This window comes from Bufo bufo, chromosome 7, assembly GCF_905171765.1.
Source record: "Bufo bufo chromosome 7, aBufBuf1.1, whole genome shotgun sequence".
NCBI lineage: Eukaryota > Metazoa > Chordata > Amphibia > Anura > Bufonidae > Bufo > Bufo bufo.
The window spans coordinates 13,227,069-13,254,549 of record NC_053395.1 but is presented as its reverse complement, the minus strand read 5'-3'; the positions used below and the strand labels follow the sequence as shown (position 1 = coordinate 13,254,549).

Sequence of the window (27,481 nt, the reverse complement as noted above, 5' to 3'; positions counted from 1 at the left end):
GGCCACTTACCTGTCCCGACTTAGTTTACCCGCACGACGTAGTTTTAGTACCGCTGCCTCTCGCTGTGCGCTGCCGTGCTGCCGCCAGAACTCTTCCCCCGCCCCCATTATAGTCAACGGGGACGGAGCGGCAGTCCGGGGGCACACGTGAACTAGCGGCAGGACAGATCTGACAGGCTGTTCACCCGCCGGACTCCCCTGCCGCTAATGTGAAAGTACCCTAACAGCGATAGACAGGCTCTACATTCTTTACAGAGGAGAACATGGGATGTAACAAGCTTGGTCCTTTAACCTTTCCTGGTAAGTTTTATCCTGCAATCCATGTACCAGTTTAGTAGCTCTTCTCTGAACTCTCTCCAGAGTATCTATATCCTTCTGGAGATATGGTCTCCAGTACTGAGCACAATACTCCAGATGAGGTCTCACTAGTGCTCTGTAGAGCGGCATCAGCACCCCCCTCTGTCTACTAGTAATGCCTCTCCCTATACACCCCAGCATTCTGCTGGCATCTCCTGCTGCTCTATGACATGGTCTGCCTACCTTTAACCCCTTAAGGACTCAGCCCTATTTCACCTTAAGGACTTGGCCATTTTTTTGCAAATCTGACCAGTGTCACTTTAAGTGCTGATAACTTTAAAACGCTTTTACTTACCCAGGCCGTTCTGAGATTGTTTTTTCGTCACATATTGTACTTCATGACACTGCTAAAATTGGGTAAAAAAGTAAAAAACTTTTTGCATAAAAAAATACAAAATGTACCAAAAATTTTGAAAAATTAGCAAATTTCAAAGTTTCAGTTTCTCTACTTCTGTAATACATAGTAATACCCCCCAAAATTGTGATGACTTTACAGTCCCCATATGTCTACTTCATGTTTGTATCATTTTGGAAATGATATTTTATTTTTTGGGGATGTTACATAGCTTAGAAGTTTAGAAGCAAATTTCGAAATTTTTCAGAAATTTTCCAAATCCCACTTTTTAAGGACCAGTTCAGGTTTGAAGTCACTTTGTGGGGCTTACGTAATAGAAACCATCCAAAAATGATCCCATTCTAGAAACTACACCCCTCAAGGTATTCACAACTGATTTACAAACGTCATTAACCCTTTAGGTCTTCCACAAGACTTCATGGCAAATGGACATAAAATGTAAGAATTTAGATTATTTTTGAAAATTTTCCAATATAATAGTTTTTTTCCAAATAAAAAGTAAGGGTTAACTGCCAAACAAAACTCAATATGGGTTGCCCACATTCTGTAGTTTTCAAAAACACCCCATATCTGGTCCTAAACTATTGTTTGGCCAAACCGGAGCACATAGAAAGAGGGGAACACCATATGGGTTTTGAAAGGCAGATTTTGCAGGACTGGTTTTGTTTATACCATGTCCCATTTCAAGCCCCCCGTTGCACCCCTAGAATAGAAATTCCAAAAAAGTGGCTCCATCTAAGAAGGTACACCCCTCAAGGTATTCAAAACTGGGTTTGCAAACTTTGTTAACCCTTTAGGTGTTCCAGAAGAGTTAATGGCAGATGGAGAAACAATTTTGGAATTTCTATTTTTGGGAAAATTTTCCATTTTAACCCTTATTTTATTACTGGAAAAAATCGGTTAACAGCCAAACAAAACTCAACATGGGTTGCCCTGATTCTGTAGTTTGCAGAAACACCCCATATGCGGTCGTAAACTACTATTTGGCTAAACGGCAGGACATAGAAGAAGGGGAACGCCATATGGTTTTTGGAACGCAGATGTTGCTGGACTGGTTTATTTACACTATGTACCCTTTCAAGCCCCCTGATGCACCCCTAGAGTAGAAACTCCATAAAAGTGACCCCATCTAGGAAACTACGGGATAAGGTGGTTGTTGTTTTAAAATTCAAAAATTGTTTCTACATTCGCTATTTAGTTTTGTGGAACACCTAAAGGGTTAACAAAGTTTGTGAAGTAACTTTTGAATACCTTGAGGGGTGTAGTTTCTTAGATAGGGTCACTTTTTTGAAGTTTCTAGTCTAGGCTACATCAGGGGGGGCTTCTAATGGGACATGGTGTAAATAAACCAGTCCATCAAAATTGCCTTCCAGAAACCATATGGCGTTCCCTTTGTTCTATGCCCTGCCGTGTGGCTATATAGCCATTTACGACCACATATGGGGTGTTTCTGCAAACTACAGAATCAGGGCAATAAATATTTAGTTTTGTTTGGCTGTTAACCCTTGCTTTATTACTGGAAAAAAAGGATTCAAATGGAAATTTTGCCCAAAAATTGGTGTTTTGGCACCGTTTTTATTTTATATTTTTAACGCTGTTCATCCGAAGGGTTTGGACAAATGTTATTTTTATAGGGCAGATTCTTACGGACGCGGCGATACCTAATATGTCTACATTTTAAAATGTATTTAGATTATACACTATATTATCATTTTAGGAACCCCCAAAAATTATTTTAGTATCTCCATAGCCTGGGAATGACATTTTTTTTTTTTTTTTTTGGGCGACTATCTAATGTAGGGGCTCATTTTTTGCGGGATGAGATGGCGGTTTTATTGGCACTAATTGGGGGTGCATATGACATTTTGATCGCTCGCTATTACACTTTTTGTGATGTTGGGTAACAAAAAATGGCTTTTTTTTTTTTTAACGCTGTTCATTCGAGGGGTTGGGGTTACATGTTATTTTTATAGAGAAGATTTTTCCGGACGCAGCGATGCCCAATATGTATGGCTCTCAGACTTTGGAGACACTAAGCAGGCATCCTCAAACTGCGGCCCTCCAGATGTTGTAAAACTACAATTCCCACCATGCCCTGCTGATGGCTGTAGGTTGTCTGGGCATGCTGGGAGTTATAGTTTTACAACATCTGGAGGGCCGCATTTTGCGGATGCTTGCACTAAAACTAATATTTTTTTGGGGGGAATTTTTTTTTCCGTGTCTCCAAAGTCTTAGAGTCATAGTTTTTTATGTTCTCTAGGGGACTGTTGGGGATTATAAAAATGTTGTACTCCATGGAAGTGTGATACTCCCTGAAGCAATCGATAACGCAGAGGCCCGGATGATCGGGGCAAGTGTCGCACTGAGTAGTGGTGTCCTTCCGTATGCCCTCCTGCGACACACTCTGCACTTTTTTTGTGTTCGTCCCTTCTTTCCAGTAAGGTAACCCTTATCTAGCAGTGGGTGCATAAGGTCCCACATGAGTTTCCCGCTAACACCCAGAGTGGGGGACATTCTGGGGGTTCAATACGGGAATCTCGCCCCTCGTACACACGAAATTTGTAAGTGTACCCTGGGGTACTCTCACAAATTTTGTACATTTTCACGCCATACCTCGCCCGCTTAGTGGGAATGTATTGGCGGAAACTGAGTCTCCCCTTGAACGTAACGAGAAACTCATCAACCGCGACCTCCCTTCCAGGTACGTAGGCCTACGCAAATTTGGCCCCGAAGTGATCGATGACTGGCCGTATCTTATGCAGACATTTCCGGATGGCCTCAAACCGGGGGCGTGTCATGGCCATACTGTAGAGTGGGGTCTGGTAGAGGACGTCCCCACTCCAGTATTGCCTGACACGAGGCCCCAAAATGTCCTTATCTCGGTTGCACGGACCGGCGTCCAGCCACCGGGTCTAGCCAAGAAGGAGCCCGGGTGCTGAGCAATGAACTGTTGGGCGTACAGGTTCGTCTGAAACACCATCAGATTCACAAATGGGTTACTGAAAAAAAAAAAAAAAGTCCATTTCAGTAAACCCCACTGTGGGAATCTGGATTCCTGGATTGCCAACAAAATCCGGAATCTCGGGCTCAAAATCCACTGGGGGACACCAGCTAAGTTCACCGGCAGGGGGCTCCGGTGGACCGATTTAGTGGGCCGGGAAACCAGTACGAGCCCCAGGGCGGCTCGTACTAGGGTGGGCCACAGGGTCCCTATCAAGGGGGTCTGAAAGCTGAAAAAAAAAAGTTTAGATAAAAGTTTTTTTGTTTTTTTCCTAACTAACTTTTCCCTTCTATCCCTGCCTAACGGTGCCTCTCTTTCACTGACCCTAACCTACCTGGAGGGTAATGGGTGCAGGAGGGTGATGGGTGCCGATGGAGGGATCGCAGGAGCTGGTGCTGCAGGGTGCGGTTGCTGAACAGGAAGAGGAGGGGAGAGAGGAGCGCTGGAAGTTTGAATCTCGTGCTTCTCTCCCTGCACCAATCAGCACCCTGGACAGCGGCATTCAGCACCGCCTCTCCAAATGTTCGTACTGTGGTGGTGTGTAATTACACCACCGATCAGTCTTTTTCCGGTTCATCGGGTCACCGGAGACCCGAATGGACCGGAAACGCAGCAAACCGCAGGTCTGAATTGACCTGCGGTTTTCTGCGATCGCCGATGCGGGAGGGGGTCACATGACCCCCCCGGGCATTTTGACAGGATGCCCGCTGAATGATTTTAGCGGTCATCCTGTTCGGATTAACCCCCGCCGCAGTCACGATTTAAAGTTGGGACTTACCGGTACGCCCTGGGTCCTTAAGGGGTAAAGTCTTCTGAAATAATGACCCCTAAATCCCTTTCCTCAGACACTGAGGTTAGGACTGTATCACTGATTGTATATTCTGCTCTTGGGTTTTTACGCCCCAGGTGCATTATCTTGCACTTATCAACATGAAATTTTAGTTGCCAGATTTCTGACCATTCCTCTAGTTTTCCTAAATCCTTTTCCATTTGGTGTATCCCTCCAGGAACATCAACTCTGTTACAAATCTTTGTGTCAGCAGCAAAAAGACACACCTTACCATCAAGGCCTTCTGCAATTTCTCTGATAAAGATATTAAACAATATGGGTCCCAGAACAGATCCCTGAGGTACCCCACTGGTAACAAGACCTTGGTCTGAATATACTCCACTGACTACAACCCTCTGTTGCCTGTCCCTCAGCCACTGCCTAATCCATTCAACAATATGGGAGTCCAAGCCCAATGACTGCACTTTATTGATAAGCTTTCTATGTGGGACAGTATCAAAAGCCTTACTAAAGTCTAGATAAGCGATGTCTACTGCACCTCCTCCATCTATTATTTTAGTCACCCAATCAAAAAAAAATCTATAAGATTAGTCTGACATAATCTCCCTGAAGTAAACCCATGCTGTTTTTCAACTTTCAATCCATGGGATTTTAGATGGTCCACAATCCTCTCCTTAAGTATGGTTTCCATTAATTTCCCCACTATTGATATCAGGCTTACTGGCCTATAGTTGCCCGATTCCTCCCTACTACCTTTCTTGTGAATGGGCACAACATTTGCTAATTTAGAATCTTCTGGGACGACTCCTGTTACCAGTGATTGGTTAAATAAATCTGTTAATGGTTTTGCTAGTTCACCACTGAGTTTTTTTAATAGCTTTGGGTGTATCTCATCAGGCCCCTGTGACTTATTTGTATTCATTTTAGACAGCTGACTTAGCACTTCTTCCTCTGTAAAGACACATGCATCCAGGGGCGTAGCTAAAGGCTCATGGGCCCTGGTGCAAGAGTTCAGCTTGGGCCCCCTTCCCTCAAACCTTCGTGCTGCAGGAGGCAAAAATTGAAACTGCACCCCCTCCTCTTCCATACCAAATTCTTAACCTAACCACTTCTGTCCAGCCAGAGGTGTAACTTGCATACACTTTCTATAATACCAGTGTCTTCTTATGTGGCACAAGGGTCTTTGGGCCCCTCAGGCTCATGGGCCCGGGAGCGACTGCTACCTCTGCACCACCTATAGCTACGCCCCTGCATGCATCAAAAGATTCATTAGTCTTCCTTCCTTCATTTTCCTTTGTAAAAACTGAACAAAAGTATTCATTGAGGCAGTCAGCTAGTAGGGTTGAGCGAACTGTAAAGTTCGGGTTCGTACCGAACTTTAGGATTTTTGGACCCCAAACCCGAACATTTCCGTAAAAGTTCGTGTTCAGTGTTCGGCGCTTTCTTGGCGCTTTTCGAAAGGCTGCACAGCAGCCAATCAACAAGCGTCATACTACTTGCCCCAAGAGGCCATCACAGCCATGCCTACTAATGGCATGGCTGTGATTGGCCAGAGCAGCATGTGACCCAGCCTCTATATAGGCTTGATAGCGCTGCACGTCACTCTGCTGTCACACGTGTAGGGAGAGGATGCTGCTGGGCTTGTGATTTCAGGGAGAGCATAGGAGAGAATCTAACTCAGCGATCTACAGACAAATAGTTGTGTGGGTGCAGGGCACTATCGTTTTACCCTGCCCTGAGCTCATTGAACATAAAAAACTAAACTTTTAGAATTCTGTTAGGTGGGTGGCGGCGGCCATTTTATGCATGGTCAGTGCACCAGCACTGCATCTGAGCTTTTGGGACATTGCAAATCACAATTTTTGGGGGGCAAACTACAACATCTGGATTAGTCAGTGTAAGGTAGAAATACACCCATAATTTTCTGGGGTTTGAAAAACACACTCTTTTGACAAAAAAAAACTATTTTCAGGCCTTGCAGCATCAGCACGTGTGAAATTCCAGGCTTATACTGCTGTCAAATTCAGTTGTTAAACAAACAGTAGTTTGGGCCAAAAAATGTAGTTGGCAGCCTTTGATGCAGAGTTCATTGTGAGATACACCCTTAATACATTTGGGTTACATTCAGAGATTTTAAATACCGCCATTTGGTGCACTAATATTGAATTCAGGCCTACACTGGTTCAGGCCCTGTGAGATACCCCCTCTACATACAGGGGTTTGAATTAGGCATTTGAAATACAGCCATTTTAGGCCGAATGCACACGGCCGTGTTTGCGGCCGAGAGCGGCCGTGCGCTCCAGCAGTCAGCAGGAATCCCGGCAGGGTTTTCACGGCCCGCACTCGGCCGCGGAACACGGCCGTGTGCATTCGGCCTTATGCAAAGAAATCTTTAATTGAGGCCTAGTCTGGTTCAGGCCGTGTGAGATACACCCTGTACATACTGTCGTTCTATTCTACTATTAATCAAACACCCATTTAGGGCAAGTTCCTAAATTCGAAAAATATGAGGAGAGCGTCAAATAAGGGACGTGGTCCAGGTCGTGGTGCTGCTGGTGGAGCTCCTGTTGCAGGGAGAGGACGTGGTCGATCTGTGCCAGCTACAAGCACAAGTGAAACCCCTTCCTCAGGTGCGAGTAGGTGACAAAAACTGCAACGCTATTTGGTCGGGCCTAATGCGGCTCTATGAATGGTGAGGCCTGAACAAGTCCTGCTGAAAGACCACAGTTGGCACCTGCAGCCGATGTCCATCAGTCTTTAATCTCACCCCCTTGCAAATCAGCCAAGCAGTCTGAGCCCCAAGTCATGCAGCAGTCTCTTCTGCTTTTTGATGACTCTGTTAGCAGGGTTTCCCAGGGTCATCCACCTAGCCCTGCCCCAGAATGGGAAGAGATTGAGTGCACCGATGCCCAACCACTTATCTTTCAAGATGAGTACATGGGAGGACCATCGCAGCATGTCTCGGATGATGAGGAAACACAGGTGCCAGCTGCTGGGGCTTTCGAAAGTGGGCAGACCGACAAGGAAATCAGGGGTGAAGACTGGGTGGAAGATGATGTGGAGGATGATGAGGTCCTTGACCCCACATGAAATGAAGGTCATGCGAGTGACCTATGTAGTTAGGAGGAAGAGGCGGTGATGGAAGAGGATGTGGCACAGGAGGAGGAAGAGGGATCATTTCGTAGGGTTTCCGGCCAGTCATTCCCAATTGGCTCCGAGGGTGGGTTCCTGCACCCACAAACCCAAGGTACACAATTGTCCAGCCAGGGCACAGTTCTGGAGGATGAGGAGGAGGAGATGGAGGAGGAGGAACCATGTTCACAGCAGGGTGGCACCCAGACCAGCTCATGGCTATCACTGGTGCCTGGATGGGGGGATACAGAGGACACAGACGATACACCTCCCACAGAGGACAGCTTTTGTCTATGGCACACATGAGCTATTACATGCTGCAGTGTCTCCGCAACGACCGCCGAGTTGCCCACATTCTAACTTGTGCTGATTACTGGGTGGCTGGATCCCCGTTACAAGGACAATGTACTGTCCTTAATTCCGTCACTGGAGCGTGATTGTAAGATGCGCCAGTGCAAGCGCACGCTAGTAGACGCGCTGCTGGTGGCATTCCCACCTGACAGTGGGGGCACAGTGGAAGCACAAGGCGAAGGCAGATGACGAGAAAGAGGTCGCCAACGCAGCTGGGGCTCCGCCAGCACCTCAGAAGGCAGGGTTAGCATGGCCGAAATGTGGAAAAGCTTTGTCAGCACGCCACAACAACCAGCACCACCAGCTGATATGGAACGTCTTAGCAGGAGGCAACATTTCACCGATATGGTGGAGCAGTATGTGTGCACACGCCTACACGTACTGAATGACTGGTCTGCCTCCTTCAACTTTTGGGTCTCCAAATTGTGCACATGGCCTGAGCTTGCCCTTTACGCCTTGGAGGTGCTGGCCTGCCCTGCAGCCAGTGTATTGTCTGAACGTGTGTTTAGCACGGCAGGGGGCGTCATCACAGACAAGCGCAGCTGCCTGTCCACAGCCAATGTGGACAAGCTCACGTTCATTAAAATGAACCAGGCATGGATCCCTCAGGCCTTGTCCGTGTGCTGTTCCTTTCATATTGAATTTCTGCACTGTATTATTTCTTGTTTTACCTATGTTGTTTAAGTCTATTGTTCTCTGCTGCCATCTGCTGGCCGGAATTTGTATGCTGCACGCCTCGTTCGTTGTCTATAAAGTTTTATCTCTGGGCGTGGTTTTAGCAGCCTTGGGCCTGGTCACTTCCTGTAGCCTTTTTCAGTGCTGCATTCCTTTGTGACTGGAGACACACACCTCGGCTTGTGAAGGCATCAGTTTTTGACCAGCAGTTGCCTCAGGAAAGACATCCACATCACAGCATCTACTGCATCACTGTATTGTATCACTGTATGTCACTGCTCTGGATCAAATAAACCCACGTTTGATTGCATCCTCATGTCTACGTCTGGATCCATCTAACCTGAGCATCTGCCGGTCCGGTCTGCTCCACTGCTTGGATACGAAGGTAGGACAGTCACAAAGTCATTATCAGTTACACCTTCAATCGCCTTCATGTGGGGACAGAACAGTCAAAAACTGCCTTAAAGCCTTATACCCCAGTCAATATCCGTCTGAATGTCCAATGCCGGCTACAGATTCCCTCAGAGCCCAGTGCCACACTCAGGAACCTCCCCTGCCACAGGCCCACTCCCAGCAAATCTGCCCGGCAACAGTGCATGTCCCATAAGCCTAAGGGGAAGCACGGCGTGTCGGCAGTAGATATACTCTCGCCTGGAAGTCCTCCACTACTCGCCAAGCCACTTTCTACATCCTATATTAACCCTTGCTCGCATGATATAAGAACTGTTCATTCACGCGGGGCCTCCCTTATACCAAAACCCCGCAATTCACCAAAAGGACTTTGGGAATCTCATTGGGGTGCCTCATCTGAGCCGCACTGCAATTTTCAGCCCCCAATTCAAAAGTTCGATTTCTTAAAGAGACAGCGCACCTTAAATCAAAATGTCTGAAAAGGACCTTGTACAGTTCCCCAGTGATGAAACAAAGCAAATGCAACCTGATACTGATCATTATGAAGAGCTGGAGGTAGAACCCACACTTCCAGCAGACCAAGTCACGCGACCAAGGCGCTCTCTCAAACCAACTATAAAGATCACAGAAAACTATCACACCATGAAAGATGAGCTATGTGACAACCTGGAAGATCTATGGGAGCGAGTTTCCTTCCTCATATCAGGACTTAAGTCCTCCTCAGGCGATGCCACCAGTTTACAAGTTGCCGTCGGGTGGCTGAACGCAGCCCATGAAAGATACAAGAGACTGTCCACAAGGTATATAACCTTTCTAAAAGACTCTAATATTGAAGAAGCCCCATCAGAATTGTGCAAGGCAGAATCAATAGACAGACAAAGAGACGCCATGGTGCTGGACGCTAAAGATAAAGTGGAACTCGTCATCTCTCATTTACAAGAAACCAGATCACACAGATCACATTCGTCCAAACATTCCTCACGGTCCTACAGATCATCATGCTCTAGAAGCTCCAACCTGAGCGACAGATTACTAGAGGCCCGCATAAATGCAGAGCTATCCAAAGTGAGGCGTTCCTTCACCGAAAAAGAAGTCCTTGCAAGAACAGAAGCACAGACGGCGGCGGCCAAGAGGGCAGAAGCGGAGGCAGAAGCCAAGAGGGCAGAAGCGGAGGCAGAAGCCAAGAGGGCAGAAGCGGAGGCAGAAGCCAAGAGGGCAGAAGCAGAGGCTCGAATAAAGATCCTCGAATCAGAGAGGGAAGAGGAAATCGCATTAGCAAGAGTAAGACTACTTGAGCAAGCATTGAGCCAAGGCCTTGATTCAGTCTGCTTACCACCAGAGGAGATAGACGATCCAGTTGATCGCACCAGCGACTACGTACTGAAACAGTTATCTGCACCACCCCCAGTGTGCAGTACCGTCCAAGCCAACAACACTGAAACTTCCAAGTCAGCTCTACCCGCAGTGCCAGCGATACCCACAGCACCCGAGCAATCCAATAACAGTTGCCCAGACGCGCCCTCTCAAGGGCAGTTATTACAGCAAGATCGCCACCAGGTGTTTCCTGGCCTACCTCCACAGCTCAAGCAGCAGTCATCAGAATCGACAGAGGCTAGACCACAGCTCAACCCTGCAGCAACATCATTCTACCCGGAAGCATCTCACCCTTTCACGCCACGCAGCCTATACGCCCCAGGGGCATCACAAGTTGTCATGGCAACAAGCAGTGAGAAATCAGATATGTCTGAGTTTGCCAGGTTTATGGTGAGCAGAGAGCTAATTAACACCAGTCTCTCAAAATTTGATGACCGTGCAGAGAGCTACAGAGCCTGGAAGGCAACCTTCAAAGCTGCCATCGCCAACCTCAACCTAACCGCAGAGCAGGAGCTCGACCTCTTGATCAACTGGCTGGGCCCAGGCTCCACAAATCGCATCAAGAGCCTTAGAACTGTCTATGTGGGACAAGCAGAAGCAGGTCTCGCTGCAGCCTGGCAGAGACTCGAACGCACCTTTGGCAGCGCAGAAGCAATAGAGAGGGCACTATTCAGGAGACTGCAGAACGTCCCCAAGATCAGTCTCAAGGATGTCCATAAGCTTCAGGATTTAAGTGATTTGCTCATGGAACTGGAGCTTGCCAAAAGAGACCCTCGTCTGTCCGGGCTGTGCTACCTGGATACAGCCCATGGGGTGAACCCAATCGTCGTGAAGTTACCATACAGCCTGCAAGAGAAGTGGGCGGCATCAGTCTCAAGGTACAAAAGAGTGCATGACGTCACTTTTCCCCTATTTATTCATTTCTGCAGATTCATCGATGAACAGTCCCAGATGAGGAATGACCCCAGCCTCGACTTCCTGGAGTTTAATACTACAGCTTCAGCGACATCATCATCAAGGTATGAAAGTATTGTGCATAAACACAGAGACTTTAAGAGCAGCGTGAATGTTAGAAAGACTAACCTACCATCATCTGCAGTACCCACTGGTAGACAGTACACTACCTCATCAGGAGACAAGGCCTTCAATCGTGAATGTCCCATTCATAAAAAACCACACTCGCTGAACAAATGCAGAGGATTTAGATCCAAAACCATACAGGAGCGCAAGAAAATCCTCACCGAGCTTGGGGTATGCTTCAGGTGCTGCGCTTCATTGGAGCACATGGCTAAGGACTGTAAATCCATTATCAAGTGTGAGGAGTGTCATAGTGAAAGACATGCCTCAGCTATGCACCCAACTCCACTCACAAGGGATTCACCTGCTGCTGTCACCACCAGTCCTGCTCAAAGTCATGGCGGGGAGCCCCAGAACCACGCTAACACAGCCACTGCTGTTTCCTGCTCATGCTCGGACGTATGTGGGGAGGGCCAGAGTGAGAAATGTTGTGCCCGCATATGCCTAATCAAGGTCTACCCGGAGGGGCTACCAGAAAAGGCAGTAAAAATGTATGCCATCATTGACGACCAAAGCAACCGCTCCCTAGCAGGACCTAAATTCTTTGAAGCCTTTGGTATAAATGGACCGTCAGAACCCTACATCTTAAACACCTGCTCGGGTCGCATAGAGACTAGCGGCAGGAGGGCACAAGGATTCATCGCTTGTTCCGTCAGTGGAAATACGGAAATACCTCTACCGACGCTGATCGAATGCGATCAAATACCCAACCATAGGGATGAAATTCCTACCCCGGAAGCTGCATTTCACCATCCACACCTAAGGCACCTAGCCAACGTTATCCCACCTATGGACAACAACGCCGAGATTCTACTCCTGCTTGGCAGAGACAATCTAAGGGTACACAAGGTGCGTCAACAGTGTAATGGTCCCGACTATGCACCATACGCCCAGAGACTGGACTTGGGATGGGTGGTCATAGGAAATGTATGCTTGGATCAACCAAGAATCCGCTCTTTCAAAACGTACGTGCGTGGAGATGGACGCACAACTTGCATTAAGCCTTGCCCTCATCACTATGTGGTGAAAGAGAAGCCTCCAGACCTCATACAACCACCTGACGACATTCCTCCCTTTGCCGACAACTTGGGAAGATTAGTCTTTCACACAAGCAAGGACGATGATAAAGTAGCTTTGTCAGTAGAGGACAGAGAATTTATCAAGATAATGGACAATGAGTTCCTTAAAGACGAAACCAATCACTGGGTTTCTCCATTACCCTTCCGAGCTGCCAGGGTGAGACTCCCGAACAATAGGGAACAAGCTCTGTCTAGATTTAACTCTCTTCAGCGTACCATGAACAGTAAGCCTAAGATGAGAGAACACATCGTTGCCTTTATCGACAAAATATTCCGCAACAACCATGCAGAACTAGCTCCATCCTTAGGGAAGAATGACGAGTGCTGGTACTTGCCTTCATTTGGAGTGTATCACCCACGGAAACCTAATCAAATTAGGGTCGTTTTCGACTCAAGTGCCAAACATCAAGGTGTATCTCTTAATGATGTCCTTCTCACAGGTCCTAATCTGACGAATAACCTAGTTGGAGTGCTGATGAGGTTCAGAAAAGAGCTCGTTGCCATCACCGCTGACATTGAACAGATGTTCCACTGTTTCGTAGTCAGAGAGGACCACCGGAATTTCCTCAGGTTTCTGTGGTACAAGAATAACGACACCAGCGCAGAGATGGCAGAATATCGTATGAGGGTACACGTATTTGGAAACAGCCCTTCACCTGCCGTGGCAACTTACGGCCTTCGGCGCACTGCATTAGAGGGAGAATCCAAGTAAGGTAAAGACGCCAGAGACTTTGTAGAAAAGGACTTCTACGTAGACGATGGACTCAAATCACTACCGACTGAAGAAGCGGCTATCGATCTGCTCAAAAGGACTCAAAGTATGTTGTACCAAGCTAAACTTAGACTACACAAAATTGCTTCAAACAGCCTGGCCGTTATGAGGGCCTTCGAATCAGGCGATCATGCACCAGGATTCAAGGACATTAACTTGGGACTGGACAGTCCACCTGTGCAGAGGAGCTTGGGCCTCAGATGGGATCTCTCGGCTGACTCCTTCGGTTTTCAGATAAGTTGTGCAGACAAGCCATTTACAAAACGAGGCGTCCTATCAGTGGTAAACAGCCTATTTGATCCGCTGGGATTTGTAGCGCCCATCACCATACAAGGTAAATCTGTACTGAGACAGTTTTCTGAAACAGTCAAGGATTGGGATACCCCACTTCCCTCCGAGAAAGAGCAAAAATGGGAAACCTGGAAGCGATCCTTGTGTGCCTTGGATGAGATCCACATCCCGAGATGCTATATTAAAACCTCACTTTCCTCTAGCATAAAGAAAGAACTCCACGTGTTCTCGGACGCCTCCACGGAGGCCATCGCAGCGGTTGCCTATCTGAAGGTGACAGAACCCAACAACCAAAACCACGTTGGATTCGTCTTTGGTAAGGCTAAGTTAGCCCCCAAGCCCGATCATACTATTCCCAGACTGGAACTTTGTGGGACCGTGTTGGCAGTGGAGATTGCGGATTTCGTACAACAAGAACTGGGTGTCGACATAGCCGAAGTCCAGTATTACACCGACAGTAAGGTCGTTTTAGGTTACATCCACAATCGGACCAAGCGATTTTATGTGTACGTTAGTAACCGCATAGAGAGAATCAGGAGGTCATCCAAGCCTGAACAATGGCACTATGTACCATCTGAACTTAATCCAGCAGATCACGCCACTAGGCCTATGTCTATAGGTTCCTTTATTAACTCTACTTGGCTTACAGGTCCAGAGTTTCTGCTTGGAGAGGCAGACGAACGTGTACAGGAAGTTTTCAGCATCCAGGATCCGGATAATGATCCAGAAATCCGCGCTGAAGTTAGTGCATTAGTCACTGGAACAAAGCAAACCGCCACCTTAAGTTGTCAGCGCTTTGAACGTTTCTCCAGTTGGATGAGACCCATCGAGAACGTCCCTGATGGGTGAACAGGACTGTATCACGCTTCGCAGATCTTCTCCATTCCAAGTTGGAAAATAGGACTAATCTATGTTTTTGCATTCTAACATGTTTTCTTTTACAGGTTGTTTTATATTTTATGGACATTCGTCATAGTGAAATCCCCAAAGTGAATTTCAGACGGGGAGTGTGCTGTTCCTTTCATATTGAATTTCTGCACTGTATTAATTCTTGTTTTACCTATGTTGTTTAAGTCTATTGTTCTCTGCTGCCATCTGCTGGCCGGAATTTGTATGCTGCACGCCTCGTTCGTTGTCTATAAAGTTTTATCTCTGGGCGTGGTTTTAGCAGCCTTGGGCCTGGTCACTTCCTGTAGGCTTTTTCAGTGCTGCATTCCTTTGTGACTGGAGACACACACCTTGGCTTGTGAAGGCATCAGTTTTTGACCAGCAGTTGCCTCAGCAGTAGCCTCAGCAGTTGCCTCAGAAAAGACATCCACATGACAGCATCTACTGTATTCCTGTATTGTATCACTGTATGTCACTGCTCTGGATCAAATAAACCCACGTTTGATTGCATCCTCATGTCTACGTCTGGATCCATCTAACCTGAGCATCTGCTGGTCCGGTCTGCTCCACTGCTTGGATACGAAGGTAGGACAGTCACAAAGCCATTATCAGTTACACCTTCATTCGCCTTCATGTGGGGACAGAACAGTCCGTACCTTGTGCAGAATAGACATGTATACCGGCACTAAGCAGCCATTGTTATACTGCAGCGCAATTGCTTGTGTTTGCATTTTGGATATTTCACACTCTTTTGGAGTGTACCTTAATTTTACAAAATTAAATTAAAACCAAAAACCTGTGTTGGCTACCTCGTCCTCCTCCACCGCCGCTTCCACCTACACCGCTGCGTCCACCGCCTCCTCAAACTCCTACTCCATATGGAACTACACCTCATAAATCCATTTATTTTTTTTACGTGTTTTATTTTATATCATTTCACTACTGGTACCATGGTACCACTGCTATACCTAGTAGGCCGGTTAACAAAAAAAATATATTTGTCAGTTACATTTTTAGTTTAAATTCAACAATTTTGGGGTGTGAAGTACCACTGCTATACCTAGTAGATGGGTTAAACAATAAAAAAAATTGTCTCTTACATTTTATGGTGAAATTCACTAATTTTTGGATGTGATGTACCACTGCTATACCTAGTAGACTGGTAAAAAAAAAATATAACATTTGTCAGTTACATTTTATGGTCAAATTCACAAATTTTTGGGTGTATTATACCCCTCCTCTACCTAGTTGACCGCTTAATAACATTTCAATAATTTTTATTTTACATTTTCAGGTGACAATAAACAATTGTTTTCTGTCATAGATCCCTGCTCTACCAAGTAGACAGGTTAATTAATTTCTGTAATTTTTCTGTTACATTCTTGGGTTGACATTATACAATTTTGGACGTGAATAAACCCCTGCTCTGCATAGGTGACAGGGAATAAAAATTCTGAAATGCTTCTTTAATTGATGCGCGCCACCTCCTTTGATTCAATGCTTAAACTTAAGCAAGTTGTACCACATTTAAGCTTCAATACTTTGTCCCACATTTCCGCTATACTCTTTTGGACAACATTTGCGCCTAAATAACTTTTCCCACATTTCTTCTTGATCCCAAATTTTTTAAATAAATTTATCTCCCTTAAATTTGGTTTCTTTTTCTCACGCTCCCTCTCCGGCCTGGAACCCTGATTTTCCACCACCCGTGATCACCATGGTAGGCGCATAAAAGAACATCGAAAGTTGATAGGGCAGATATCAAATTGAATAGTGAACATCACGGGGACGTGCGACATGGTGGAGCAGTAAGTGTGCACACGCCTACACGGAGTAACTGACAGTGGTCAGCCCCTGCAACTTCTGGGTCTCCAAATTGGGCAAATGGCCTGAGCTTACCATTTACGCCTTGGAGGTGCTGGCCTGCCCTGCAGCCAGTGTATTGTCTGAACATGTGTTTAGCACGACTGGAGGGTTATATTTACCAATGTTTTGGGGTGTACCCTAATTTAAAAAAATTAATTTAAAACCAAAAAGCAGTGTAGGGTACCTTCTCCTCCTCCACCGCAACTTCCACCTACACTGCCACATCCACCGCCTCCTCAACCTCCTTCTCCATATGGACCTGGTCCTCCTAGATCAAGATTATTAGTTTTTATTTTTACATATTTTATGTTATTTTAAGTCATTTCCTTATCCACATTTGTTTTCAGAGCACTTGCCATGCTCTTAACCACATTTTGACGCAGTTTGCAGCCCTCTAGCCCTTTCCATTACGTTTTTACAGCCATTTTAGTGCTCAAAAGTTCGGGTCCCCGTTGACTTTAACGGGGTTCAGGTTCTGGTTCGGGTCCCGAACCCGTCGAACCCGAACATCCAGGTGTCCTTTCAACTCTATCAGCTTGTTCTTTATCTTCTTCCATATACCTTCCTTCTTTTGTTTTTAATTTGGTAATTCCTTGTTTTAGTTTCCTTTTTTCATTTATGCATCTGAAGAATGTCTTATCGCCTTTTTTCCCTGACTGAGCTAATTTCTCTTCTGCCTGTGCTTTAGAAGCTCTTATAACTTGTTTGGCCTCTCTCTGCCTAATCTTATAAATTTGCCTGTCATCCTCGTGTTTTGTTTTGTTTTTTATAATTCCTAAATGCTATCTTTTTGTTTTTAATGTTTTTGGCCACTTCTCCTGAGTACCACAGGGGTCTCTTCCTTTTTTTGCTTTTACTGACAAGCCTAATGCAACTTTCTGTTGCCTTCAATAATGCCACTTTTAAGTAGTCCCATTTCTCCTGGACTCCAATGAAACTGTTCCAATCTGATAGGGACTCGTATACCACTAATCTAATTTTAGAAAAGTCTGTTTTTCTAAAATCAAAAACTTTTGTTTTTGTGTGGTGTGACTCTGTACTTATAGTAAACCACACTGACTGGTGATCACTAGATCCCAAGCTTTCCCCTACAGTAATATCAGATACCAAATTCCCATTTGTGAATACTAAATCTAAAATGGCCTCCTTCCCGGCTGGCTCCTCCACTACTTGCTGTAGAGATAATCCCAGTAGGGAATTTAGAATATTTGTACTCCTGGCAGAACTAGCTATTTTGGTTTTCCAGTTTACATCAGGAAGATTAAAGTCTCCCATAATGATAACTTCCCCCTTCAGTGTCATTTTAGCTAACCACTGTAAGGGGCACATATCCGGCATAATGCCTGTGAGGGGGCACAAATCTGGGCATAGCGACTGTGAGGGGGCACATATCTGGGCATAACGACTGTGAGGGGCACATAATATCTGGGCATAACGACTGTGAGGGGCACATATCTGGCATAATGACTGTGAGGTAGGCACATATCTGGGCATAACTACTGTGAGGGAGGCACATATCTGGGCATAACTACTGTAAGGGAGGCACATATCTGGGCATAATGACTGTGAGGGACGCACATATGTGGCATAATGACTGTGAGGTAGGCACATATCTGGGTATAACTACTGTGAGGGAGGCACATATCTGGGTATAACTGCTGTGAGGGGCCACAAGGAGGACATAACTATTTTGACGGCTTAATTACTGTGAGGGGCCACAATGTGGGCATTAGTACTGTATGGTAGCACTAGATTACCCTGCTATACATTGGCATGGCTCAGTGTTACAGGCCAGCACAGCGCCCCCTGCTGGTGATTTCACAGGGGCCGTCACCATCCCTTCCTTATGTGATTATTCTTTTCTTTATCGCCACAGGGACCTTGTTCTGGATCCAGCGGACATCACGCTGACGCCAGCGACACCCTGGATGAGGAAGGACCAGATTTTATTAGGACTGGGTGCAGGGCCGGACTGGGGATAAAAACCAGCCCTGGAAAACGTTGCACTCCAGCCCCCGAGCATTGGGCCATTATTTACTTTATAAAAGGCGAAAGCATTTATTTTAAAACACGTGTGTAAACACGAATATGAACTTTGCCCCACAATAGCTCTTTTGTAGAACCCCCATTGTTTATATTATCACAGTAGACCAGCTTTTCTCAACCAGGATGCCTCCAGCTGTTGCAGAACTACAACTCTCAGCATGCCCAGACATAGCATTATGGGAATCACTAAAAAGAGATACTTGCTAAAACAAAAGTGTGTATGAACTCAGCATCCTGCTAGGAGGTAGAGAAGCCTGACATTTCATTTACCAGGCTTCCGTACTGCTACAAACTTGATGTTGTGGCCTTTGACTCAAAGTTTGAATCAAAGGGCACAGCGTCGAGTCTGCAACATGACGGAAGTCTGGCAGATCCAATGTCAGGCTTCCCTGGCAGGCTGTAGTGCTAAGAGCTTGTGTAGTAGAAGCCTGGTATATGATGTCTCATTGTCCTGACTGGAGGAGACAGAGGTGAAGTTTGCTTTACTCTCCCCAACATTTCTGATGGACCCTTCTTTTATTTGTAATGACGTTTACTGGGTTTACTGCTTGTTTCTCAATGGAATGCAATCTCTGAGCTGCAGGGGTTAATTCTTCTACAGGAGCTCTCCGCCCTCTTATGAGAAGAGACTTTTCCACTTTCGGTTCCTGCTCCTCCATACCACAATGGCGTCTGCTGATCTGAGGGCCGAGCTGGACTGCTCCATCTGCCTGAGCTTCTATACAGATCCCGTATCCCTGAGATGTGGACACAACTTCTGCCGCTTCTGTATTGTGAGTGCGCTGGAGGCACAGGAGGCAGCTGGAGTGTATTCCTGTCCTGACTGCAGAGCAGAATATCCGGAGCGTCCGGCCCTGGAGAAGAACAGGAAGCTGGGGAACATAGTGGAGCGTTTCTTATCTGCTCAGCCTGATATGGAGGAGACCGGGATCTTCTGTACTTACTGCGACTCTCCTGTACCGGCTGTGAGGACATGTCTGCAGTGTGAGACCTCGTTCTGTGAAAAGCACTTGAGTAGACACAGTAAGTCACCAGAACATACTTTGGTTGAACCTACTGCTACCCCGAAGGAAAGAAAATGCTCCACACACAAGGAGGTGCTGAAATACTATTGTCCGATGGACGCCGCCTGTATCTGTGTGTCCTGTTGGGTGGCCGGAGACCACAAGGGACATGATGTGGAGCTACTGGACGTGGCCTATGAGAAGGAGAAAGAGAAACTGAGGAAATATCTGAAGGAACTAAACCCACAAAAAGCAGAAATTCAGACTAATCTTCAGAATCTGCAGGATCGTCAGAGGAATATCCAGGAGAAGGTCTCTGATAAGAGGAAGAAGGTCAGGAAGTTATTTATGGACATTAAGAAACAACTGGAAATGGCAGAAAAGAAAGCGCTGAGCGAGATCTCCAGGCAGAAGGAGAAGATTATGTCCCAGATATCTGATCTGATCAAGAAGCTGGAAATAGAGGAGGACAAGCTGTCCAGGAAGATGCGTCACGTGGAGGAGATGTGTCATATCACCGACCCAATAAGACTCCTACAAGAAAGTGACATTACTGTATGTGGTCGTGGAGATGATGAGGACACAGGGGGAGATGGTGGAGAGGGCAGGTCTGAGGATGATCTGGATGAGGTTCTGATCTCACTGACCTTACACCGATCTATGAGGGATATTGTCACCAATGTCACATCAGAGCTCGGGCTCCATGTTCCAGACATATTGCTGGATGAGGACACTGCTCATAGACGTGTGAAGATATCAGAAGATCTGAAAACAGCAACAAGAACAGAAGAAGAAAAAGAGGAAGAAGAAGAGGATGAAGATGAAGAAGATAAACAGAACAAACCAGAATCACCGGGAAGGTTCCTGGATCAGTCCCAGGTGTTAAGCAGATGTGGCCTCTCCTCAGAAAGACATTACTGGGAGGTAGAGTGGGACCAGAAAGGAGGATGTGACATCGGACTGTCCTATCCCAGTATAGAAAGGAAAGGATGGCAGTCTGGTATTGGATATAATGATAAATCTTGGTGTTTGTATATGTTTGATGCAGTATGTGGAGTGTGTCACCGCTCAGTCATATCCCCCCTCAGTGTAGATACAACATGTCCTAGATTTGGGGTCTTCTTAGACTATGAGGCCGGGCGTCTGTCCTTCTATCGGCTGTGTGACCCCATCAGACACTTACACACCTTCACCGCCTCCTTCTCTGAACCCCTACATGTTGTCTTTGGTTTGTGGTCTGGAGCCTCTGTTAGAATAATAAGCTGAGGCCGATGCGTCCACGTCCCGTTATAATCTCCGCCTATAAGTCACTATATAGCGCTGTATGGGCGGAGCCTCCGATCACACAATGTATATGGCGGCTCTATGGGGGGGTTTACTGGACGATTATTTTATATTCCTTGGAGATCAGATCCAGAATCGATGCTTGAGACAAATGAAAAGTTACGTCGTCTGCACACGAGTTCTGGTGAACGCACATCAGATCCGCGGCGTATCCGCACTAATACCGGCAATGTGTGTATACGGTTTTTGGTGCGGATAAGATGCGGTTTTCCACTGAAAAGGGTGAAATCCACAGATAAAACCACAAACATAACTGACAGGCCGCAGATCTGGGAATCCGCACGGAAATAATCGGCGAAGTGTACGTGATCGGGGTAATCTCATACACTTTGCTGTAATTCGTTACGGTTTTTCCACATGGGAATTCGCGTGGAAAGATTGAGCGTATTCCGCAATGTGCGCAGATGGCCTTCGGGTACAAGCGCACGGTGCGTATTACCTGCTGGTTTTCCAGAGTGAAATAATACCGCCTAAGCGGATGGGATTCTCAGTATCTCATCTACACGAAGCGGAAGTTTCCTGCGTCAGGAGTGACCTGCGGAGCGGATCCGGAGATCTGCGGCCGGTGGATTGTCCGTGCGGATTTCTCCCTTTACAATGCAGAGGGGGAGATCTGGGGAAATCCGTGTCAGGATCTGCAGGTAACAGGTGTGGATCCTGGAGCGGAGATACACCGCCGAGTGCACGTACCTCATGGGGGGCATCATTAACCCTTCCCCGTCCTCCACTGATGTCGCTGTAGGGGCTTCTTTATGTTTCTGGGACACATTTGGGGAACATATAATTATTAATCAGCTTTTCCTATTTCTGTAGAGATGTGACAATGTGACGCTTCTTTCCGCACTATACGCGGCATTTGTTGTGTTTTTTCCCTTTTTATGGAATAAATGTCTGACTACTTCTGTCCATCAGAGTTGTCGGTCCTATCATCTGGGTGTCAGTGGTCTCCTCCGCCATCATGTCTGTTATAACCGCAGGTAATGAGTTCTGCAATACACTGGATCTGTACAGCGCCACCTGCTGTTCTCGTCCTTATCTTTGGCCGGTCGCGCTGAGCTGGTCGCACGCGCTCAGTTTAAGGCGACGTCTACACGACGAGGTGTCTTGGTCCCAACTCTATACATTGTGTTAGTGTGAGAACATACCGCGCGCTCCGTATTGTGCCGCCTATAGAGCTCCCATTGTTGTGCTCGCCGCCTGGACTCAGCACTTTTCTAACTATCCCTTGTAATGGTCGCCTTCCCTGCGGCGCAGCATGTCGGACGGCGCCCGCGCTACGTTACTGTCGATACTTACTGAATGCAGCAGAGCTGTATGTCTGTGTAGTTGAGCAGTGTATGTAGCAGAACTGGGTGTCTGTAGTTGAGAAGTGTATGCAGAAGAGCTGGATGTCTGTGTAGTTGAGCAGTGTATGGAGCAGAACTGTATGTCTGTGTAGTTGAGCAGTGTATGCAGCAGAGCTATATGTCTGTGTAGTTGAGCAGTGTATGAAGCAGAGCTGTATGTCTGTGTAGTTGAGCAGTGTATGCAGCAGAGCTGTATGTCTGTGTAGTTGAGCAGTGTATGCAGCAGAGCTGTACGTCTGTGTGGTTGAGCAGTGTATGTAGCAGAGCTGTGTGTCTGTGTAGGTGAGCAGTGTATGCAGCAGAGCTGTATGTCTGTGTAGTTGAGCAGTGTATGAAGCAGAGCTGTACGTCTGTGTGGTTGAGCAGTGTATGTAGCAGTGTTGTATGTCTGTGTAGTTGAGGAGTGTGTGCAGCAGAGCTTTATGTCGGTGTAGTTCAGCAATGTATGCAGCAGAGCTGTATGTCTGTGTAGTTGAACAGTGTATGAAGCAGAGCTGTATGTCTGTGTAGTTGAGGAGTGTATGTAGCAGAGCTGTATGTCTGTGTAGTTGAGCAGTGTATGCAGCAGAGCTGTATGTCTGTGTACTTGAGCAGTGTATGTAGCAGAGCTTTATGTCGGTGTAGTTCAGCAGTGTATGTGTAGTTGAGCGGTGTATGCAGCAGAGCTGTATGTCTTAGTTGAGCAGAGCTGTATGTCTGTGTAGTTGAGCAGTATATGTAGCAGAGCTGTATGTCTGTGCAGTTGAGCAGTGTATGTAGCAGAGCTGTGTGTCTGTGTAGGTGAGCAGTGTATGCAGCAGAGCTGTATGTCTGTGCAGTTGAGCAGTGTATGCAGCAGAGCTCTATGTCTGTAGATAATCAGTGTATGTAGCAGAGCTGTATGTCTGTTTGGTTAAGCAGTGTATGCAGCACAGCTATTTCTGTAGTTGAGAGGTGTATTCAGCAGAGCTCTATGTCTGTGTAGTTGAGCAGTGTATGCAGCAGAGTTGTATGTCTGTGTAGTTGAGCAGTGTATGAAGCAGAGCTATATGTCTGTGTAGTTGAGGAGTGTGTGCAGCAGAGCTGTATGTCTGTGTAGTTGAGGAGTGTATGAAGCAGAGCTGTATGTCTGTGTAGTTGAGGAGTGTGTGCAGCAGAGCTGTATGTCTGTGTAGTTGAGGAGTGTATAAAGCAGAGCTGTATGTCTGTGTAGTTGAGGAGTGTGTGCAGCAGAGCTGTATGTCTGTGTAGTTGAGGAGTGTATGCAGCAGAGCTGTATGTCTGTGTAGTTGAACAGTGTATGAAGCAGAGCTGTATGTCTGTGTAGTTGAGGAGTGTATGTAGCAGAGCTGTATGTCTGTGTAGTTGAGCAGTGTATGCAGCAGAGCTGTATGTCTGTGTACTTGAGCAGTGTATGTAGCAGAGCTTTATGTCGGTGTAGTTCAGCAGTGTATGTGTAGTTGAGCGGTGTATGCAGCAGAGCTGTATGTCTTAGTTGAGCAGAGCTGTATGTCTGTGTAGTTGAGCAGTATATGTAGCAGAGCTGTATGTCTGTGCAGTTGAGCAGTGTATGTAGCAGAGCTGTGTGTCTGTGTAGGTGAGCAGTGTATGCAGCAGAGCTGTATGTCTGTGCAGTTGAGCAGTGTATGCAGCAGAGCTCTATGTCTGTAGATAAGCAGTGTATGTAGCAGAACTGTATGTCTGTTTAGTTAAGCAGTGTATGCAGCAGAGCTGTATGTCTGTGTAGTTCAGCAGTGTATGCAGCAGAGTTGTCTGTGTAGTTGAGCAGTGTATGCAGCAGGGCTTTATGTGTGAGTAGTTGAGCAGTGTATGGAGCAGAGCTGTATGTCTCTGTATTTGAGCAGTGTATGGCGCAGAGCTGTATGTCTGCGCAGTTGAGTAGTGTATGTAGCAAAGCTGAATGTGTGGGTAGATGAGCAGTGTATGCAGCAGAGCTGTATGTCTGTGTAGTTGAGCAGTGTATGGAGCAGAGCTGTATGTCTGTGTAGTTGAGCAGTGTATGCAGCGGAGCTGTAAGTCTGTTCAGTTAAGCAGTGTATGCACAGAGCTGTATGTCTGTGTAGGTGAGCAGAGCTGTATGACTGTGTATTTGAGCAGAGCTGTATGTCTGTGTAGCTGAGCGGTGTATTCAGCAGAGTTGTATGTGTGGTTGAGCAGTGTATGCAGCAGAGCTGTATGTCTTTGCAGTTGAGCAGTGTATGTACCAGAACTATATGTCTGTGTAGTTGGGCGGTGTATGCAGCGGGGCTTTATGTCTGTGTAGAGGAACAGAGCTGTATGTCTGTGTTGTTGAGCGGTGTATTGAGCAAAGTTGTATGTGTATTTAAGCAGAGTATGCAGCAGAGCTGTATGTCTGTGTAGTCGAGAAGAGTATGTAGCAAAGCTGTATAACTGTGTTGTTGAGCGGTGTTTGCAGCAGAGCTGTTTGTCTGTAGTTGAGAATTGTATGTAGCAGAGCTGTATGTCTGTAGATAAGCAGTGTATGTAGCAGAGCTGTACGGCTGTGTAGTTGAGCAGTGTATGCAGCAGAGCTGTACGGCTGTGTAGTTGAGCAGTGTATGCAGCAGAGCTGTGTGTCTATGTAGCTGAGCAGTGTATGTAGCAGAGCTGTATGTCTGTGTAGTTGAGCACTGTATGCAGTAGAGCTATATGTCTGTGTAGTTGAGCAGTGTATGTAGCAGAGCTGTATGTCTGTGTAGTTGAGCAGTGTATGCAGCAGAGTTGTATGTCTTTGCAGTTGAGCAGTGTATGCAGCAGAGCTGTATGTCTGTGTAGTTGAGCAGTGTATGCAGCAGAGCTTTATATCCATGTATTTAAGCAGTGTATGCAGCGGAGCTGTATGACTGTGTAGATGAACAGAGCTGTATGTCTGTGTAGTTGAGCGGTGTATGCAGCAGAGTTGTATGTGTAGTTAAGAAGTGTATGCAGCAGAGCTGTTTGTAGTTGAAAAGTGTATGGAGCAGAGCTGTATGTCTTTGCAGTTGAGCAGTGTATGTACCAGAACTATATGTCTGTGTAGTTGAGCGGTGTATGCAGCAGAGCTGTATGTCTGTGTAGTTGAGAAGTGTATGCAGTGGAGCTGTATGTCTGTGTAGTTGAGCAGTGTATGGAGCAGAACTATATGTCTGTGTAGTTGAGCGGTGTATGCAGCAGAGCTGTATGTCTGTGTAGTTGAGAAGTGTATGCAGCGGAGCTGTATGTCTCTGTAATTGAGCAATATAATTTTAGCAGAGGTGGATGTCTGTAGATGAGCAGTGTATGTAGCAGTGCTGTATGTGTGTAGTTGAGCAGTGTATGCAGCAGAGCTGGGTGTCTGTAGTTGAGAAGTGTATGCAGCAGAGCTGTATGTCTCTGTAGTTGAGCAATATATGTAGCAGAGCTGTATGTCTGTAGGTGAGCAGTGTATGCAGCAGAGCTGTCTTTGCAGTTGAGCAGTGTATGTACCAGAGCTATATGTCTGTGTAGTGGAGCAGTGTATGCAGCAGAGCTGTATGTGTATTTGAGCAGTGTATGCAGCGGAGCTGTATGTCTGTGTAGTTGAGCAGTGTATGCAGCAGAGCTGTATGTTTGTGTTGTTGAGCAGTGTATGCAGCAGAGCTGTATGTCTGTGTAGTTGAGCAGTATATGTAGCAGAGCTGTATGTCTGTAGATGAGCAGTGTATGCAGCAGAGCTGTATGTCTGTGTAGTTGAGCAGTATATGTAGCAGAGCTGTATGTCTGTAGATGACCAGTGTATGCAGCAGAGCTGTATGTCTGTGTAGTTGAGCAGTGTATGGAGCAGAGCTGTATGTCTGTGTAGTTGAGCAGTGTATGCAGCAGAGCTGTATGTCTGTGTAGTTGAGCAGTATATGTAGCAGAGCTGTATGTCTGTAGATGAGCAGTGTATGCAGCACAGCTGTATGTCTGTGTAGTTGAGCAGTATATGTAGCAGAGCTGTATGTCTGTAGATGAGCAGTATATGTAGCAGAGCTGTGTGTCTGTGTAGTTGGGCAGTGTATGTAGCAGAGCTGTGTGTCTGTGTAGTTGAGCAGTGTATGTAGCAGAACTGTAGTTGAGAAGTGTATGGAGCAGAGCTGTATGTCTGTGTAGTTGAGCGCTGTATGCAGCAGAGTTGAATATGTAGTTGAGCAGTATATGTAGCAGAGTTGTATGTCTGTGTAGTTGAGCAGTATATGTAGCAGAGCTGTATGTCTTTAGATGAGCAGTGTATGCAGCGGAGCTGTATGTCTGTGTAGTTGAGCAGTGTATGTAGCAGAACTGTAGTTGAGAACTGTATGCAGCAGAGCTGTATGTCTGTGTAGTTGAGCAGTGTATGGAGCAGAGCTGTATGCCTGTGTAGAGCTGCAGTGACGGGTTTGGGTTCCTTCCACAGGTATCGGCGCTTGCCTTCTACAGAAGCTTGTGAGACCCAGGCCCCGATATTCCACTGGTAATACACTGACAGGCAATGCATTACAATACACACCTACTGTAATGCATTGTAAAGGGGAGCAGACCCCCAAAAGCTGTAGTACCACAGCGGGACAAAAGGGGAAAAAGGGGGGAAAAAAGTAAAAAAAAATGCGTTTTCATAATAAAAATATAAAAGTTTGAAGGAAAAAAATCGCCACTTTTACATAATAAACAAAAATAAAATTGTAAAAAATAGAAAAATAAAGAAAAACAGGCATACTTGATATCGCCGTGTCCATGATGACCGGCTCTATAAAAATATCACATGGCCTATCCTGTCAAATGAACGCCTTAAAAAAAATAAATGAAAACTTGCCAAAATACCCATTTTGGGTCACTTTCCCCTAAATAAGTGCAGTAGCAAGTGATCAAAAAGTACAATGTACCTCACAATGGTGCCTCTGAAAACATCACCTCCTCCCGCAAGAAATGAGCCCCTACACAAGACGATAGGCAGAAAAATAAAAAAATATGTACTGATATGTGAGGTATGAGGTATAATAGATGCAGTGTGTACAGATATATAGTATATACAGCAGTGTACTGATATGTGAGGTACGAGGTATAATAGATGCAGTGTACAGATATATAGTATATACAGCAGTGTACTGATATGTGAGGTACGAGGTATAATAGATGCAGTGTACAGATATACAGTATATACAGCAGTGTACTGATATGTGAGGTAGGTATAATAGATGCAGTGTGTACAGATATACAGTATATACAGCAGTGTACTGATATGTGAGGTAGGAGGTATAATAGATGCAGTGTACAGATATATAGTATATACAGCAGTGTACTGATATGTGAGGTATGAGGTATGATAGATGCAGTGTGTACAGATATATAGTATATACAGCAGTGTAC

The 27,481-nt window shown here is 46.1% G+C and overlaps 1 protein-coding gene across 4 annotated transcripts in view; it reads left to right on the top strand.

The window, feature by feature from the left end:
* The first annotated feature begins 19,042 nt into the window (after nucleotides 1-19,042).
* Nucleotides 19,043-27,481, top strand: part of LOC121007558 (E3 ubiquitin/ISG15 ligase TRIM25-like) — a 123,517-nt gene continuing 115,078 nt past the window's right edge. Inside the window, exons 1-2 of one of the 4 annotated variants that reach the window (XR_005780434.1) lie at nucleotides 19,043-20,787; nucleotides 21,455-21,748. Coding sequence is in view for 2 of the 4 variants with exons in the window: in XM_040439585.1 (XP_040295519.1) it covers nucleotides 19,131-20,735 (1,605 nt within the window). In the remaining 2 variants the exon portion in view is untranslated. Of the gene's footprint in view, nucleotides 20,792-20,912; nucleotides 20,959-21,454; nucleotides 21,749-27,481 lie in introns of those variants that run through there. The other 3 variants (XM_040439585.1, XR_005780433.1, XM_040439586.1) reach the window with 3 other exon arrangements.